This window comes from Ovis aries, chromosome X, assembly GCF_016772045.2.
Source record: "Ovis aries strain OAR_USU_Benz2616 breed Rambouillet chromosome X, ARS-UI_Ramb_v3.0, whole genome shotgun sequence".
NCBI lineage: Eukaryota > Metazoa > Chordata > Mammalia > Artiodactyla > Bovidae > Ovis > Ovis aries.
Window position 1 is genome coordinate 37,918,064 of NC_056080.1, and position 18,900 is coordinate 37,936,963.

At 40.6% G+C, this 18,900-nt stretch overlaps 1 protein-coding gene across 3 annotated transcripts in view; it reads left to right on the forward strand.

The window, feature by feature from the left end:
* The window catches only part of OTC (ornithine transcarbamylase), an 80,959-nt gene that overhangs the window by 27,528 nt on the left and 34,531 nt on the right, over positions 1 to 18,900 (forward strand). For all 3 annotated transcript variants that reach the window (XM_004022002.6, XM_060408404.1, XM_060408403.1), the window contains exon 4: positions 1,262 to 1,349. In XM_004022002.6, the coding sequence (XP_004022051.1) occupies positions 1,262 to 1,349 (88 nt within the window). The remainder of the gene's footprint in view (positions 1 to 1,261; positions 1,350 to 18,900) is intronic.

Sequence of the window (18,900 nt, forward strand, 5' to 3'; positions counted from 1 at the left end):
CTTCATCTGCTTAGATGTCTGCAGTAATCTCACATTCCATGGAGGGTTGACAAGTGGCGAGGGTAATATGTAAGTGGTGCTTAGCTCTGTCTTGGTTGGAGGATAAATAAAACGGTTGAATGATCTTTGATCTCACTAACTTTTGAAATTTTATTTATTTTTGGCTGGGCTAGGTCTTCATTGCTCCATAAAGGCTCTTCTCTAGTGGCAGAAAGTGGGGGCTACCCTCCAGCTGTGATGGGCGGGCTGCTCAGTGTGGTGGCTTCTCTTGTTGCAGAGCACAGGCTCTAGGCACCTGGGCTTAAGTAGTTGTGGCTCACGGGCTCTAAAACACAGCCTCAGTAGTTGTGGCGCATGCGCTTAGTTGCCTCACAGCATGTGGGATCTTCCCAGACCAGGGATTGAAATCATGTCCTCAGCATTGGCAGATGGATTCTGAACAACTGGATCACCAGAGAAGTCCGATCTTGCTGATTTTTAGAGAACTGGAACTGCCATTTCCATGCTCACTTTATTTTCAATTTTTTAAAAAAGGTATAATGTATATATAGGAAAATGCACAGATCTTAAGCGTGTGCAATTCAGTAAGTATTGAAGAATACATATACCCATGTATTGGTATGTAACCTTACCATCTCTGGCAAGGTATAAAGTACTTCTGTTACCCCAGAAAGTTCACCAATGCTCTTTCCCAGCCAATCACCCTCTCCGAAAGCAACACGTGTTTTAATTTCAGCCACTCTATGTTTGTTTCACCCATTCTAGGACTTCATATGAATGGAATTATACATTATGTACTCTTTTGTGTCTAGCTTCTTTCATTCAGCATGTTTGTGAGATTCATTCATGTTGTGTGTATAGTTCATTTCTTTTAATTACTGAGCAGTATTCCATTGCCATCCATGACATCCCATACTACAGTTGATGTTCCCATTTTCCTGGTGGACATCACTTATATATTTTAAGAATAAAAATGAGGTATAGCCTCCAGAAAGGAATAATGGCCCATAATCGCAAAGTTCTGAAAAGATGGTGGAGAGATGGTCACAAATCTGAAGGAGAGTTAAGTGCTAGAACAGAAAATCTCATATACTTCTCTCAGTTCCTCATTTTGCTTTCCCTGGGAATTCCCTATTAGAGAGGCTGGTGAGATTGAAAGATTTTGACTTTTCAATTGAGATGGTGCTAAGACCTCATGATTTTGTTTGCTACTTTAATACTTTTTTTTCAAAAGGCCTCTCTTTTCTCTCTTTTACTGCAGGCTTTGCACTTCTGGGAGGACACCCTTGTTTTCTTACCACAGACGATATTCATTTGGGTGTGAATGAAAGTCTCACAGATACAGCCCGGTTTGTACATCTTCTCTTGGAAGCTTATTTCACAATTTATGGATACATCTTAAAAAGAAAATATGCTTCTCTTTAACTAGTGGTTTTCCCTCTCAGCATCCTTTGGACTGCTCTGTTTTCATTCTTTACCTTTTTACCTGATGTCCTGAATGAATTTCTCTCATCTTCTGGCCACTTTCCTTGGGTTAATTTTCTTTCTTTTCTTAGCAATTTGAAGAGGCTTCTGATTATAGAATTTCAAACTCCAGGAAATTTAGTCATCAAGCATGACTCTTATGTTTTTCAGTTGAAGAAATGGAAGGCCAGGGAAATTGACATGTTAAATGACCCATAACCTGTTAGCATCAGAGCAGGAAGTAATATTGAGAGCTAACATTTATTGAACATTTATTATGTGTAAGGCATTGTTCTGACTCATTTAACCCTTATAAAAACCCAAACAGATTGGCATAAATAAGTGAAACAACTTTATTAGGGACATACTAGCTACTATAAGACAAAAATCTCAAAATGTCAGTAGCTTAACATAGTGCAAATGTTCCTGATTGATAAGACAGAAGGAGTGATTATTTATGTGACCATTTAGGGACTGGGGATGAAAATGGCTCTACTGTCTTCAACATGTGGCCTCCAAGGTTATCTTGGGTGTCAACATCCAGCCAGGTGCCAGGGAAGAGTGCCTGGGGACAGGATGCTCACTTCAAAGCCACCTTAGCAGGGAAGCAGCACAATCACTTCCACTCACATTCTATCAGCGAGTACTAAGTAGCTCAGCCCTACCTGGATGAAAGTAGAGTGAGAAAAGGCTCTGAATCACTATCCTATAATTAGAGACTGAAACATAGGTCCTCTGACTCCCCATGCAGTCCTCTCACCATTGTATCATGCCTGATAGAGAAATACAGAGCAAATGTCTTTGTTTAAATATCTCACACTTGATATCAAAGATTAATGATTATTTTCTGAAAACGATATGTCATAAAGCAACTCCCTGCAGACATTGCCTGCTTTTTATGGCCGCTACCCTAGTATGTACTAAAGAATCCACCTCATTTGAATTGCTGAAGAGATTTGGAATAACTCATCTTTAAAACTTTTAGTTATGTTATTTCAGATGAGACAGTGTTAGTATTAAGCTGTGTTGTGTTCATCTTCTGGATGCAAGGGACAAAAAGAATAAACAAACATAAAAGAGTTTTTCTTCTAAATATGCTGTCACTGCTTGGAATCCTATTTGCCTAATAATTCTGTTTCCGCCAGAGTGAAATATGCTTTGTTCCAGAATAATATTACAAGCTGGTTAGGGGATGAAGCCAGGGACACAACCAGGAAAGAAGTTTTAGTGGGGATCCTCTATATAGGACCAAGTGAATGATGCTGAGTGTCACATGTGAACTAGTGGTTCGAAGAAGGTACAGTTGGAGAAACAGATGAGCATTCAATAGAGAGTGAAGGAGTGCAGAAGTGCAGATGGGCAGCCAGAAAGAGGTCAGGGCCCAGAAATCAGGGGAGTGGGCGGGACCCCCAAAGCAAGAGACAAATAGCCAAGCATGGGTTGAAAGCTGAGGACGAGTGCAAACATGTTCTTTTCTGTGCTTGCTCACCACACAACAATTGCCACTGGAAGCCCTTCGTTAGAGGAGCTCTACACAGATCCTAGGAAAAACAATCTCTTCAAAAGAACCCATCTGCCAATGCAAGAGACATAAGAGACGTGGGTTTGATCCCTGAGTTGGGAAGATCCCTGAAGGAGGGCATGGCAACCCACTCCAGTACTCTTGCCTGGAGAATCTCCATGGACAGAGGAGCCTGGCGGGCTACAGTTCATGGGGTTGCAAAGGGTTGTACACGACTGAGCAACTAAGCACACACGTCTCATTGTGGGAGAATTGCAGAAGGCTAAACCTCAAGGACAGGTACACTGAGGGAGGGACAGGAGTAAATTGTTAAGGTACAAGGAAAATTAGGGTAGTGCAATATCATAAGAGGCTGGAATGGGTGATGGAGATGTCAGAAATGGGGGGGTAGAGTAGATACTGTGGAAATCTGACTCTTTTGTGCACCCCATCACTGCTTCATCTGCCCAAATACCTGACAAACAAGATATGGCTGAGATTCAGAAATTCAGTAAATCCAAATTGAAGAAGACCAGGGAAATCCACCGCCTTGCACAGGAGTAATTGAACAGGAGAAGCAAGGAAGTGAATCTTAATGGCATCGACCCTGCCAATATGCACAGTACAACCCACTGCAATTGCCTCCTTACTTTTTGTAGCAGTTAAACTCTGTAAGATGCAAAGAGATTGCATGATGTTTAAATGATAGTGCTGGCCCTTTGGAATTGAGGCAAGCGTACACCTGACATTGATTGACGGTGTTGCTTCACTAATCTGCCTGTCTGGTTGCTTTGGGGGCCTGATGGAACAAAGAAATAGTGAATGCCCACTGGTGAAAAAAACCTGATGGGGAAAATACTGAATGTGGCAACAGAAAAAAAAAATAAAGCAATTTGGGCCAGTGTCCTGAAAACTGTTAAGTGCGATTTCCAAAATGTCACTTATTTAATCAGATGATTTAATTATTCATTTATTCAAAAATATTTACCAAATGCCTGATTTTTCATCCAGGTGTTCTTTTAGCACTGAGAATAAAATGCTGATCAAATCAAACAAAATACTTTTTCAAGTGGAAATTATATTCTAGAGGGAAGAGGCTTTCAGTAAACAAAAAAATAAAGCATGAATACAATAGAGGGTTGAAATAAGTGCTATGATGAAGTCAAAGCAGGGGGATCTGTGGGTAGAGTGGAGGCCCCTTTAGATTGGGTGGTCAGGGAAGGCCTCTCTGAGGAGGTGTTAAGGGGAGTGCTCACTGAAAAGATAGAGCGAGGTATTCAAGGCTATAGGGAAGGCATCTCAGACAGCAAGAGCTGCTGGTACAAAAGCTTAAGGCAAGAACAAGTTTGATGCACTGGAGAACAGAAGGACAGCCAGCAACGTTTTTACATCAGCAAATAAACATATTTTAAACTTGCAAATTTAAAAAACAATGTACCCTTACAAGCTGGTCCTGTCTCAGCCACCAAAAGAAGGAAAAACCAGATCAAGAAGTAAAAGACCTACATACACATTCAAAATAAAATGTATTGCTCTTTTCTTGCATGCATGCTAGGTTGCTTCAGTCATGTCCGACTCTTTGTGACCCTCTGGACTGTAGCCCGCCAGGCTCCTCTGTCCATGGGATGCTGCAGGCAAGAATTCTGGAGTGGCTTGCCATGCCCTGCTCCAGGGGATCTTCCCAACCTAGGTCAAACCTGCATCTCCTGCGGCTCCTGCATTGCAGGCCGATTCTTTATCCCTGAGCCACAAGGGAAGCTCCATTGCTCTTTTCTTACTTGATTACAATAATTAAACCTGTTTACTTGTCAAAATATAGTGGGTGAGGGGGACAGGAGACTTCCCTTGCAGTCTAGTGGTCAAGATTCCAGAGGCATGGGTTCGATCCCTGGTTAAGGAACTAAGGTCCCTGCATGCCATGTGGTACAGCCAATATATATACAGCTGACTCATTGGAAAAGTCCCTGATGCCTGGAAAGATTGAGGGCAGGAGAAGAGGGCATCAGAGGATGAGATGGCTGTATGGCATCACTGATGCAATGGACAAGAACTTGGGCAAACTTCGGGAGATGGTGAGGGACAGAGAGGCCTGGCGTGCTGCAGTCCATGAGGTTGCAAAGAGTCGGACATGACCAATGTATACAGCATATATATATATATATATATATATATATATATATATATATCATGGTGAATTCTGTTTAGCTAAGTCTCAGTTGAGTATCATATAATCTGAGGGCACCACTGGGGAGTGAAAGGGAGTACTCAGATGGAGCTGTTGACTGATATTGTGGAGGAGCTGGTATGTCAGGGTCCCACGACCAACCCCAGGTTCAATGATCCATTAGGAGGATTCACATGACTCAGGATATGATCATGGCTAAAATTCATTACAAAAAAAAGGAAAGCAAAGGGAAAAGGCACATGGGCAAAGGCCAGGGGAGACCAGGCACAAGGTTGTAAGGGTCTTCTCCTGGTGGGGTCACACAGTTCATGCTTAATTCCCCCAGCAATTAGCTGTGGCTGCATGTGAGAAATGCTATTTTCCATGGACACAGAGTGCATATGACTTTTACTGGGGACTGGTCACATAGGCACCATCTGCCTAGCATGAAGCCAGCTTCTAGACTCCCAAAAGGATTCTGTTCAGCATAATCCATAGTACTTTTACAAACAATTTAGGGAGTGAGCCATCCTTATCGTTTCTGGGAATGGTGGAAACCCTCCCACCAAAGTTCAAGTTTCCAGGTGCCAGGCAAGGACCAACCTAGGAAGCAGGCCTTTTAAAGACAGCCGTCTCAGGACTGCTGTGTTAACTCTCCCCCCCCCCCCTCCACAAATGGGCTATGATTTCTCTTCTGAATTTTGCTAAACTAGTAAGGACGTGTATCCCACACCCATGGAAAGACAGCCCGAAGATTCAGTGTGGATCCTCAGTTCAGTGAGAATCCCTGTAGGATCAGTCTCCCATTGGTGAAAATTGACCATTGCTCACTTCCCTCTTTAGAAAAATCTCTCTTAGTGACTCTTTTCCACCCCTAACATATCAGAAGCTACAAAAGATATGCATATGTATTCCATTACATTTGTTTCAAATTTGGTGTTATTTTCAGATTTTGATAATTCTCAGATGCTCTACCAGGGTCAATCAAGGGTTGGATGTTCTATTTTTCCCTTCACTCCAGGCTTGTCTTTTTAGATATGACACCTTGTGTGTGTTAGTTGCTCAGTCATGTCCAACTCTTTGTGACCCCATGGATTGTAGCCCACCAGGCTCCTTTGTCCATAGGATTCTCCAGGCAAGACTACTGGAGTGGGTTGCCATTTCCTTCTCCAGATCACTTATTCTTTGGAAGTTTAAAAATGAATGAAACTTAGCAACAGCAGTGGGACATTATCACTCCACTTTCAAGCCTTTCTGTTTCTTCCATAATGACAGCTGTTCATGCCTAATGCTCTGAGTCCACTATTGAAAGGTTCATAATACAATAGCTTCACAGTCATTTTCACTTTAACACAGTACTTAGTAAAACAGCTTCAGGAAACATGTGTATGAAAAGCACCATATAAAACCAAATAATATAACATTGTTCTACTCTAATTAAGTCCCCTATAGAGGTAATTTACTTATGGCAGTGATTGCTGAAGTGTTTTCTGCCAGTGTAAAACCAGTAGGAAGGAAACTCAGCATAAACCACTGTATTAGTTTCCTAGGGCTGCCATACAAATTACCACAAACTTGGTGGCTTAGAAACAACACAGATCTATTCTCTCACAGTCCTGGAGGCTCCTGCTGCTGCTGCTGCTAAGTCACTTCAGTTGTGTTTGACTCTTAGTGACCCCATGGATTGCAGCCTACCAGGCTCCTCTATCCATGGGGTTTTCCAGGTGAGAGTACTGGAGTGGGGTGCCATTACCTTCTACAGTCCTGGAGGCTAGAAGCCCCACATCCACATGTCAGCAAGGCCATGTTCTCCCTGAAGGCTCTAGGGAAGAATCTTCCCTCACCTCTTCCTAGCTTCTGGAGGCTCTCAGCAAGCTTTGGCACTCCTCAGCTTGTAGCTCGGCTTGTAGCTTGTCACTCCAGTCTATGACTCCACCTTGATCTTCTCAGTATATCTCTGTGTTTCTTCTCCTCTTCTAAGGAAAACATCTGTCACTGGATTTAGGGTCCAGCCTACCCCAGCATGACTTCATCTTAACTAATAACATTCGCAAAGACCCTATTTCCAAACTTGGCCCCATTCTCAGTTTCCTGGTAGATATGAATCTGGGGGACACCATTCAACCCATTGGGCTTGGGGGTGGCTCAGTGGTAAAGAATTCACCTGCCAATGCAGGAGGCACAGTTTCGATCCCTGGGTTGGGAAGATCCTCTGGAGAAGGAAATGGCAACCCACTCCAGTATTCTTGCCTGGAAAATCCCCTGGACAGAGGAGCCTGGCAGGCTACAGTCCATGGGGCTGCAAAGAGTCAGACATGACTTAGCAACTGAACAACAACAACATTCAACCCACTACACAACCACATATCCACATGGCCCTGCAGCAACAAGGAAGGGTTTCAAATCGTTGTCATTCTGGTAGTTCAAATAATGGAAGTTACAAAGGAATTTGTGGATGAGACACAGTCCTTAAGAGTAGAAATGTGAAAAAAAGAGTAGGAGTTAAACTATTGTCATATTGAAAGGAACGTTTTGAAAAGCGGAAATACTGTTCCTAAGATATTTATAGTAATGATTTTAGGACCAAAAAAGGTAATCTTATTTAGATTTCTTGGTAAAATGTTTTAAAATGTTGGCACATAATGGGAAATATGTACCTAACTGGATACTAATAAATTTGTATCTAAATAGGAAATATGATGTCTCCATGAATATTTACAGAGGCCACCAAGCAGCATGGCAGTTTTATGTCCTTGGGTAAATAGTAACAAAAGCCAATTGTTCACAACATGAAATATGATATAGTTCAGAGGCAGTTTGCCATAGTGTAAGAGTAAGGGCTTTGAAGCAAGGTTGGACTTTAGGTCACAGCTCATACCACATTGGCCCTGTGGTTTGGACCAATTGCTTCTGAGACTTAGGTTTCTCAGTTGTAAAATGGATTTACAAATATGTATCCCAACGAGTTGTATGAGGGTAAATCACAGAGTGCTTTTAAAGCACAGGCACACGGGAGAAATTCCTGTATTTTTCATTGAATCAAGTTACAGTCTAATTCAATCTCAGGAGAAGCTCTGACTCAATTCTGGCCATCTTCGTGGTCTCCTAGTCAGTTTACACTGACCCAACACTGAAATTCCTATAGCACATTTTGAGGAGGTCATTATGAATACCATTATGCCCTAACCATTTATCTCCGAGGTCTTCAAAACTAGGAACTAACATATACATCAAAATAGTCTGACCATCATAGAAGCCTACGTGAAGAAATTTCATACGGCAATTTCATTCAACATCCCTGGGCTTCCATCTTTGAGGGGAGCCAATCTAGGTGTGCTGAAGGCATTATTTTGTTTCCTTGTCATTCTTATATTGATATAACTAAAATTATAACCTGGGTAGAGAATATCAGAGCATTGGAATATTCTCCATCCCAGAGGGAGACTCAGTCAGCAACTTTATTCCTTGGCCAGTTTACACTGGGGATAAAGTCTATGGCTCCTCTAGGGCCTTAGCCTGTTTCCATAAAAAATAAAAAAAGGAAATGCCCATTTTTAAATGATTACAGGGTTCTTAACGGCGTCATTATACACAGCCCAAAATTCCTCCCACTGTTGGCCAATCAGTTATTCAACTGGTTGGAGAGAGACATCATTGATAACATACTGAAAATTAGGGGTGAGAAATGGAATATTTATTGCCATATCAGTAAACAAGGAAGTCACAGTCATCAGTGACTGCAACCCTCCAATGTGAGTTGGTGAGCCCTAAGGGCACTCAGGAAGGAGAATACCTGTGATCTAGCAGCCATCAGAATGGCGGCCTCTACCTAGGTGAGCCCTGAGGAAGGAAGCTCAGGATGTGAGAACAGGATACTGGCCACAGATAGCTGAGATGATTATGAAAGCAATGGTTTCAGTGAGCCCAGACTCTTGCATCTTTCCACACAAAGAAAAGTTAAGTTAGGTTAACTTTTGAATTAAGTTAACTGAATTCCTTGTTAGGTTACCTGGTTTTCTTTAATTAACAACAATCTTCAGATGTTCAGACTACCTGCCCTTTGCTAACAAAACTTCTATATAATCTGGCTCCTCACCTCCTTGGAGCAGTTCTCTCCTGGTTACTTGAGATTCTGTCTCCCAGCCTTGAAGTCCTAAAAATTCCCACCGAATAAAACATAACTCTCAACTTTCAGGTTGTTAATATTTTTTAGGTCAATGCTAGGACACACAGTAATTCAAGGCAGGATAGGGACATAGGGAAGAATGCATGGCACGACCCTATGAGAATACAACCGCTGTCTGCCTTCAGCTTTTGCAGTGCATCCACCATGTTCTGATAGTTTAGGGACTACTCAACTCTTTCTGGGGCTTCCCTAGTGGCTCAGACGGTAAAGCATCTGTCTGCAATGCAGGAGACCTGGGTTCGATCCCTGGGTTGGGAAGATCCCCTGGAGAAGGAACTGACAATCCACTCCAGTATTCTTGCCCGGAAAATCCCAGGGATCACGGAGCCTGGTAGGTTACTGTCCATGGGGTCGCAAAGAGTTGGACACGACTGAGTGACTTCACTTCACTTCAACTCTTTCTAAGCATATCAGGATTGTTGAGTGATTGCCCATCTCATCCATATTCATGTTTGCTCTTAAGATCTGGCCCAGCACACTATTTGGGTTTGGGGTTTTGTTTGTTTTTAGTATCTGTTTACCCACCCACATGGACTCTGCATCAGGTCTTCCTCCGGCCGTAGGAGACTTTGTTTACAGTATTTATTGTTTTGTGTTGTTTTTTTTTTTTGCTTTATTTTGGCTTTCTGGGAGTTTTAGTTAATTTCTAAACAAGTTTTGATTTCATACCAAAGGGGAAAATATTAAAGAATAATAGAAATTTGAGATTTCAAAGATCTTTATGAGCTATTTTATATCAACCATCCTTTTCATGCCTCCTCCACACCATTCCTTCGAAATCATTCTTTAGCCTGCATGAAAATACCTAGCATCAGGGTATTCTTTATATACGGAGCTATCTTGTTCCATTTTTATACGGTCTGACTTTTCTGACCAGAATTCATAGAAACTGACAGAGAGTTCTCTTTTACATTGAATTAAAATAGATCTTACTATGGCTCTTCTCAATGTTCCTCTGTTTTGTATTATCTTCATAAACTCATATATTTTAATATGTTAATACTTGAAGGTTTCAATTCATTGCAGTTAATACTCTTATTGGTGCTTAAATTGTACCCTATTTGGCCAATGTGATCTGTCTTCAAGTTGGCTACTGGGTCATTTTGACATAACGCTATTAGTCTTTGATAACTCCCTTGCACATTTCTTCACTAAGGCCAAGAATTAGCCATTACTCTAGGAAGTCCTATTTCATTTTCAATTACTTTCAAAATCATGTTTGAGAGAAATTTCCTTCTTTGAATGGTATTTTTTTTTTCTGGTTATTACAGTCATACTCTTTTTGGTAAAAAAAAAATACTAAAAGAGATTTTTAAAATAGTTAGAACCACCAATACTGCCATTATCCAGAAATAATCAATGTTAACATTTTATCTCCTCAACTGTCTTCCCATTTAAAAGCCTATGTCATGCTTTTCCTCCTTTTTCTAAACAACAGGAAAAGAGACAATGGTGGAAAATAGTTGCCATTTTAAAACATTTAGGCAAAATCAAGTTGAATAAATATTTGAGCTTGTTGACTATTCATTTTAAATCCTCATAGCTAATTAAACATCCAGAGCAAATTGATCAGTGTCAGAAACTTTAAATTTGGGTACTTTGGATTTTGCAAAAGCTGTTTTGCTACCATTGTTGACAGATTCCTAAGACTGCAAAGCTGCAGGAATCCACTGGAAGGCAAACAAAACTATATGTTCAATGGAAATGAAGAGGGACCAAAATGAAAAGTCATTACAGAGCCAGAGAGTATTTTTAACTTTGTCAACCTTCCATTTGTAACACATAACACAGCTCTTACTTATTTAAAGCTCAGCTCTTATTTAAAGCTGAGATAATAAATTTCTGGAGGGCTATGTAGAAAGCCCAGTGAATCCATGGTAAAGAATTCTCCTGCCAAGCAGGAGACCCAGGTTTGATCCCTGGGTCAGGAATGTCCCCTGGAGGAGGAAATTGTAAACCACTCCAGTATTTTTGCCTGGAGAATCCCATGGCCAGAGGAACCTGGCAGGCTACAGTCCATGAGGTCACAAAAGAGTCAAACGTGATTTAGCAACTAAACAACAACACAGAAAGCCCTGATTACTGTTAGTGGGCCTGTAAGTCCAGCCCAAATTACAGGTTTGTCATTGTTTCCAGTGAAAAGTGTTTTTTTTTTTTTTTAAAGATTTTTAGTAGACTGGAAGAAAAATAAGAATGTTGACTTCTCTATGATTCATAGTGCCTTTAAACATAAGGCAGAAAGCAATATTATTGACAAAATAATATTGACTATTTAAAGATCTCTAATATCTTTGTTTTCCCAAGTGATTCCAATGTGAAAACAGCTTAGGAGTTGCTCCTTCCCTCATATCACTGAATCTGTTTCACCTGCAGCTTCTGTGGCTGAAGGATTGAAGTGACATTTTCTATTAAGCTTTGTCATGTTCCCCCTCGCTCATAGATTCTTTAATGTCCAAGAGGCTCTTATTGTCTATAGAAATAGTCCCTATTCTTTGTACTTTGTTTTCCAGTTCAATATCTTAATCTTATGAATTTAGCATTTCTATAAACATAGAAAGGGTAAACATTAGAAAAGAGAGCAGATATTTTTATTTGTTTTGTTTAGTCACTCAGTCATGTCTGACTCTTTGCAACCCCATGGACTATATAGCCTGCCAGGCTCCTCTGTCCATGAGATTCTCTAGGCAAGAATGCTGGAGTAAGTTGCCATTTCCTCCTCCAGGGGATCTTCCTGACTCAGAGGTCAAACCAGTGTCTGCACGTCTCCTGAATTGCAGGCAGATTCTTTAGCACTGAGCCACTGGGGAAGTCCAATATAATACTCTTATGAATTTAGCATTCCAATAAACATAAAAGAGCAAATATTAGAAAAATGTTATGGACTTAAAAAATATTCACAACCTAGAAGTTGAGAGTTATGTTTTATTGTGCAGCAACTTTTGTGACTTCAAGCCCAGGAGGCAGCATCTCAAGTAACCCCAAGAGAACTGCTTGGAGGAGACAGGTTATATAGAAGTTTTGCAACAAAGGGCAGATAGTCTGAATGTAGAAAGCCAGATATCCCAAGTTAAGGAATTTAGTGGTTTTCCATGTATGGGAAGATGTAAGAGTCTGGCTCACTGAAATCATTCCTTTGATATGCTCCTCAGTTGTCTGGGGCCAGTACCTTGTGTTTTCACATCCTGAGTTTTTTCAGGGCTCACCAGCTCACCATCCGTGGTAGCTTTAATCACTGATGACTGTGATATCCTTTGTTTACTGATACTGCAGGGAATATTCCATTTCTCATATTCCTCAATGGTTCTCAAAGTGTGGTCCCCAAACCAACAGCATAAGCAGTATGTGGCAGCTTGTTAGAAATGCTAATTTTGGGGGCCCCTAAAACAACAACCAGACCTACTGAATCAGAAACACAATTGGCTGTGTTCTAATGAGCCCTCCTGGTGATTCTGATGTTGTGTTTAAGTTTCAGAGCAATTGCTTTAAATGGTCACATACTAACTTATACAGCCACTAAATCAAATACATATTAAATGAACAAAACAAGTCTCATCAACCATTTAAACGCTGATTGCAACTTAATCAAATGCTCTAAAACATTTAACTTAATCACAAGCCTAGCATTTCAAATTTCCTTGAATGCTCTAAATATTTTAAAAAGGAAAATATACACATAAAACACCGCATTCATTAGAGAGCTGATTAATTTTTTAACAATAAAACTAAGCACAATGCTATTAATATCATAGATTTAATTTTGTTTACATTCTTGCCCCTACTTTTATTCTTATCCTTACAAGATCCTGGAATTTAAATGCGTGTGTGTAATTCTAGCAGACTGGAAAGAAGAAAAATCATCTCAAGAGGCTAGGAATGCAGATTAAGCGGATTGGTGATCACTTAATTTTGGTTGGGTTCGGGAACTGCTTGCTAAATTCAAGATGAATTAAATTCAAGCTGCCATCCACTAGCTTGAATACAGTTTTATCACCTAGTTTTCACTTTTAACAATGGGATCTGATACTGGTTTCCTATTGCTGCTTTAACAAATTACCATACATTTAGTGACTTAACACAAGATTTACTATCTTACACTTCTGCAAGTCAGAGGTCTAAAATGAACCCCCCAGGGCTGTGATCCTTCAGGAGGCTCCACCTGCGGCTGCTGCTGCTAAGTCGCTTCAGTCGTGTCCGACTCTGTGTGACCCCATAGACAGCAGCCCACCAGGCTCCCCAATCCCTGGGATTCTCCAGGCAAGAACACTGGAGTGGGTTGCCATTTCCTTCTTCAATGCATGAAAGTGAAAAGTGAAAGTGAAGTCGCTCAGTCATGTCCGACTCTTAGTGATCCCATGGACCGCAGCCTACCAGGCTCCTCCGTCCATGGGATTTTCCAGGCAAGAGTACTGGAGTGGGGTGCCATTGCCTTCTCCATCAGGAGGCTCCAGGGGAGAATCCAATTCCTTGGTCTTTCTGGCCTCCAGGGGCTGCCTACATCCTTTGGCACATGGTTCCCTTCTTCCATATCAAAGCCAGCAACACAGCTAGCATCTTCTCTTCTGACCTCCCGCTTTGCTTTCTTTCTCTCCTTTTTTTTTTGCCTCACTGTGCAGCTTACAGTGTCTTACTTCCTCAACTAGGGATTGAACCCATACCCCCTGCAGTAGAAGCACAAAACCCCAACCTCTGGACCACCAGGGATGTCTCCCTCCTGCTGCCCTCTTATAAGGAACCTCTCTCTTAGATTAGACCCAGCCCAGGATAACCTCCCCATCTCAAGATCCTTAATTGAATCACACATGGAAAATTTCCATTGTCATGTAAGGTAACACTCATAGGCTCTGGGTATTAGGACAAGAACATCCTGTGGGGGTAGGGGGGCTTATCCTGTCTTCCATAGGATCCTTGCTTCTGTTTTTCATATGAATTCTCATTTATTAAAGAAGTTAAAAGCTGGGGTATCATTCAATTTTTATTTGTTTTCAGTCTCTGGCAGGACATGACTCATTGTAATATTTTTATGCTTTATTAACCTGGCCTAGTTTCAATGTTTTAAACTATATGCCTTTCTGATGGGCATTGTTTTATAATTAGTTGGGTCACCAAGAGGTTTCACTCCCAGAGTGACAGGAGAGTGAGTTTGAAAATTTAGATTTCTTCTTCAGGACAGTAAACTAAATATTTATTTTGGAATAAATGGTTGTATCATCTTTCTAATTGGAAATTGTGTATGACAACAGGTGCTAGTTAGCTGCAGGATTCTTCTTATACATCACTTCATGTAAGACCACAAATGCTAATGGGGCTTTTCCATTCATGTTACTTCTACTATTTCGAGGATAATTTAACTTCTAAGTTGTCTTAATTATTTGTGGTTTACACACACTAAAAATGGCAGATATCTATACTTTGTGAACAGAAATATACTTAACAAAAACCCACAAAATATCTATCTGTATCTACACAGTTACATATAAGCATTTTCCTACTTACTTGAGTAAATACATTTAAATGTAATGGTAATAGTCATCCTTCTTTGACATTGCAATTATATTTTTGTACATTTTCTTTATATTCACTCTTTTCTTATGAGCTTCATGGCCTTTTTATAAGCACAGCTTGCTTTACTTAATGACTTTTGCTATAAATGCTTACAACTTGACAAATGGTTAAGCTGGTCCTTTTTTCCTTTTAGCACTGCCCCTGCTATTTTAAAAATATCTTTGGCTTCCTAGCAACAACAGGGTGTTACAGACTATACTGATTTTATCCTGCCGAAGGACATGGAATTAACTAGCCTCTGGTTTGTGGTTCCTTTTTTAGGTATAGCACAGTATTAACACCAAAATTTGGGCACTAGGGATGCTTACAAATGTTGAGGGGAAAAAAGATTACAGCTATCACCACTGCCACGGCACTGCTCTTGGTAGTGACTGTGTTGTAGCCACGCGTTCTGGGAAACAAACTCACTCAGAAGGACAGTGCAGATAGTGGAGTGCAGTTTATTATACCGGCGGGCCCAAGGCAGAGTCTCCTCTTAGCCAAGGACCCCGACCAGCATTTGTGAAAATCTTTTATACCCCATGTGTATGTGTCCGAACCCACCACTCCAAATTCCTTGAGACTTACATAAACCAAGGAAAATACAATCCCAATAACCCCATCATTCACGTGCTATGTGCTCATGTGCTCAGTCAAACAATTAGCCAAAAATCAATAAACCCGAGGTTACACTCCGAGAGATACAGAAAAATTTATGGCCCGTCTGGAGGAAGGGGTGATTAGTGTATGTTTTCTCTTAGGCGATGAGTAACCTAGATATGATCTTCAAGGTTCCCCTGTCTGGAGGGAGTCTTACCCTTCTGTTGTTGTTTTCACAGGCACTAAACACAGAGTTCAGAGTCCACTGGAAAGGTGGCTGAGCATGATCAGCATGAACAGGCCTAAGATGGAGTCCAGGCCCTATGAATTCCTTCTTCAACTGAACTGAAAGGAAAATACAGCAGACCCTTGAACAACACAGGAGTTAATCCACATATAACTTACAGTCTACCCTCTGTATCTGTGGTTCCTCAGCATCCATGGATTCAACCAACCATGGACTATATTCTAGTATTTACTGTTGAAAAGATGCACTTACAAGTGGACCTCTGCAGTTCAAACCCACGTTGTTCAAGGGTCAGCTGTACTTCTTTTATGTGTATGAGATCTTGTTCTTTCCAGCATAACATATTGTGTTGTTATCCCTTACTTTTCTTAAAGTCCGAGAGTTCAGCCACTACCAAGACTTTCCTCCTCTACACTGATCCATTGTTCCACCCAGAAGCAGAGTATCCCACTCTGCTGCCACCTCCTCACTATCTCTGTTTTCTAGGACAATGGTTCTCAGCCTTGTCTGTAGATTGGACTAACTTGGAGAGCTTCACAAATATGGATATGAATCCCCCACCACAGCTTCTGGTTTAAACTTCCAAAGGGCTGACTATGGCATCAGCATTTGTACACCTTCATAGGTGATACTAGTGTTCAGCCAAAGTCAAGAACCCTTCTAGGAGGTGTTGGGCAACCTTAAAAAGCAGACCAGTCACTATTTTATGAGACTATACCATAAAGGTCTCAGGGATACAAAGTCCAAGTTATAAACAGGGCAAGTAAATACCTGCTTGCCTGTTGGTTTCTTTGCTTCCTGAACTCTTGGGATTGTTCAAGGCAGGGAATGATAACTGCCCTTTTTCAATATTCTTGAAAATTTCAAGTGTATAGGGCATTGACTTCTCCAGTTGCTCTCCCAGTGTTTCCCTTGGTCAGCCTCACCTTTCTTCAATCTTTCCTAATCTTGCTGTAATTACTTCAAAGCTTTCAAAAGCCTTGGTTTTCTCAACTATGAGATTAAGATAACATTTACACAACAGGGCATTGTAGAGTTCATGAACCAAGAGGTTGGCAGCCTACAGTACTAGTTCCCTAAAACTATCTGAGAGGCTACAACGGAAGTCAGATCAGTTTTTCTGACTGGGAGATTCCAGAAAGTCAACTGCAATCTGCTAATCCAGATTTTTTTTAAATCCCATCTCTACACACTGAGGGAAGTGATGCATATTTAGAGATGTCCTTTGGGGTCTAACACCCCTCTACTGCTCTCTGATAGGATTTTAACTATCATAAAATTAACCAATTCTTCTGAAAAAGGAAATTGATAATTGTTTATAATTATATACCTTATTGGGATATCTACGGCCATCTAAATAACTTTCCCAACATAGAGTTTAAAACCTGTATTATGTAGTATGAAATGTCAGTATTTCTGTACTGTGAAGGAAATTTGTACTGTGATCTTGAAAAAAGGGGAGAAGATCTAAAATTCTTTTAATATAATAGCCTATGTCTTAGGACTATGGTTCAAAAACTTTGGAGGGTTATCTGAGTTACTTGGGGAACTTGGTAAAAGTACAAAGACCCAGCCTACTCTATTTCAGGAGCTTGGACTTCTGTGGTTTATTGTTCACTTAGTTCTAATATACACCCAAATTTGGGAACCATTTCCTCAGGGCATGAGACTGATCAAGCTAGGTGGTTACTCTAAAGATGGAGGCTTTAATGGAAGAGAGTAAATGATTCATTTTTCAGGATTTGAGGTGCTTTTTTCTTTCAACTGAACTAGAAAGTATTCTCTGCTAATGAGATTGTGGACATAGTCCTCTGTCATTGTGGGCTGCCATCCCTTGATCTCTTGATTTCTGTGGAGTGGGGTGAGCCTGGTTAGGTTTCAAAGAAAAGAAGGGATGGTACTTTTGAAAATATGGTGGCATCAATTTCCTCTTTATAAGGAGTCTCGAACTTTAATATGCAAATGAATCACCTGGAAACCATGTTAAAATACAGATTTTGATTCAGGGTGGGGCCTGCGATTCTGCAGTTCTAATAAGCCCCAGGTTAGATGCTGGTACTGTTGATGTCAGCAGTGAGGTTCCAGCTTTGGTTCTTAACCTTGGCTGCACACTGGAATTTCCTGGAAAGTCTTAAAAAGTGCTGATCAATAGGTTGTACCTCTAGAGATTATATTTTTCTGATGAAATTGATAGAGATTATGGCCTGGGCCTCAAGAGTATAAGAAATTCTCAGGGTAAATTTCATATGCAGCAAAAATGGAAGATCCTGACTTTAGTCAACCATCAAATATCACCTGTTTCGCAGGAGAAACTCTAAAGTGGCTCTTTTAGTCACCTCTTTCAAACTGCAATAAACAATGTGCTTAGACAGCTCAGAGCACTGGTTTCCAGGTCTTGACCCCCTCCCCTGATGCCCTGCCATACGAATTTTTCATCTGAAGTTTTAAAATAAGAAAATAAAGACAACAGAGTCAATTTCATAAAGCTAAATTCGTTCAAGCTCCAGGATGATTTTTGAAATTAAGTCATTCACACATTTTTTATTGTTAAAATGTCTTCTTTTACTAAATGAAGATATTAACATATTTTATATGTTTATTTGTTTGTTTCTCATGTCCTTAATTTTCTAAACAAAAAGTTAGAAATCTTATGTTCATTGCCATATGGTTTTAGAAATTTTGCTTCCATGAAATCTGAAAATCTGGAAGCTATGGGTATGAGAAATTAGGAAAATATGAAAAAAAAATGAGTCCAAGGACTTACAGTGGTTAGGACTCTGCACGTCCGCTGCAGGAGTCACGGGTTCCATCTCTGATCATGGAACTAGGATTCCGCATGCCACACATCTCAGCTGAAAAAATAAATCCAAGTCTAGAAAATATTGTTGCTGGAATATGATTTTCAATCTTTGATTGTCTGATCTCTTGAAGAAAGGAATTTTTTAAGAGGTGCTTGAATTTTATAAGCACCAACAGTTTTCTATGGACTGATTTCAGTCCATATCAGTTCAGTTCAATCGTTCAGTTGTGTCTAACTCTTTGTGACCCCATGGACTGCAGCACATCAGGCCTCCCTGCCCATCACCAATTCCCGGAGCTTACACAAATTCATGTCCATTGAGTTGGTGATGCCATCCAGCTATCTCATCCTCTGTCATCCCCTTCTCCTCCCACCTTCAATCTTTTCCAGCATCAGG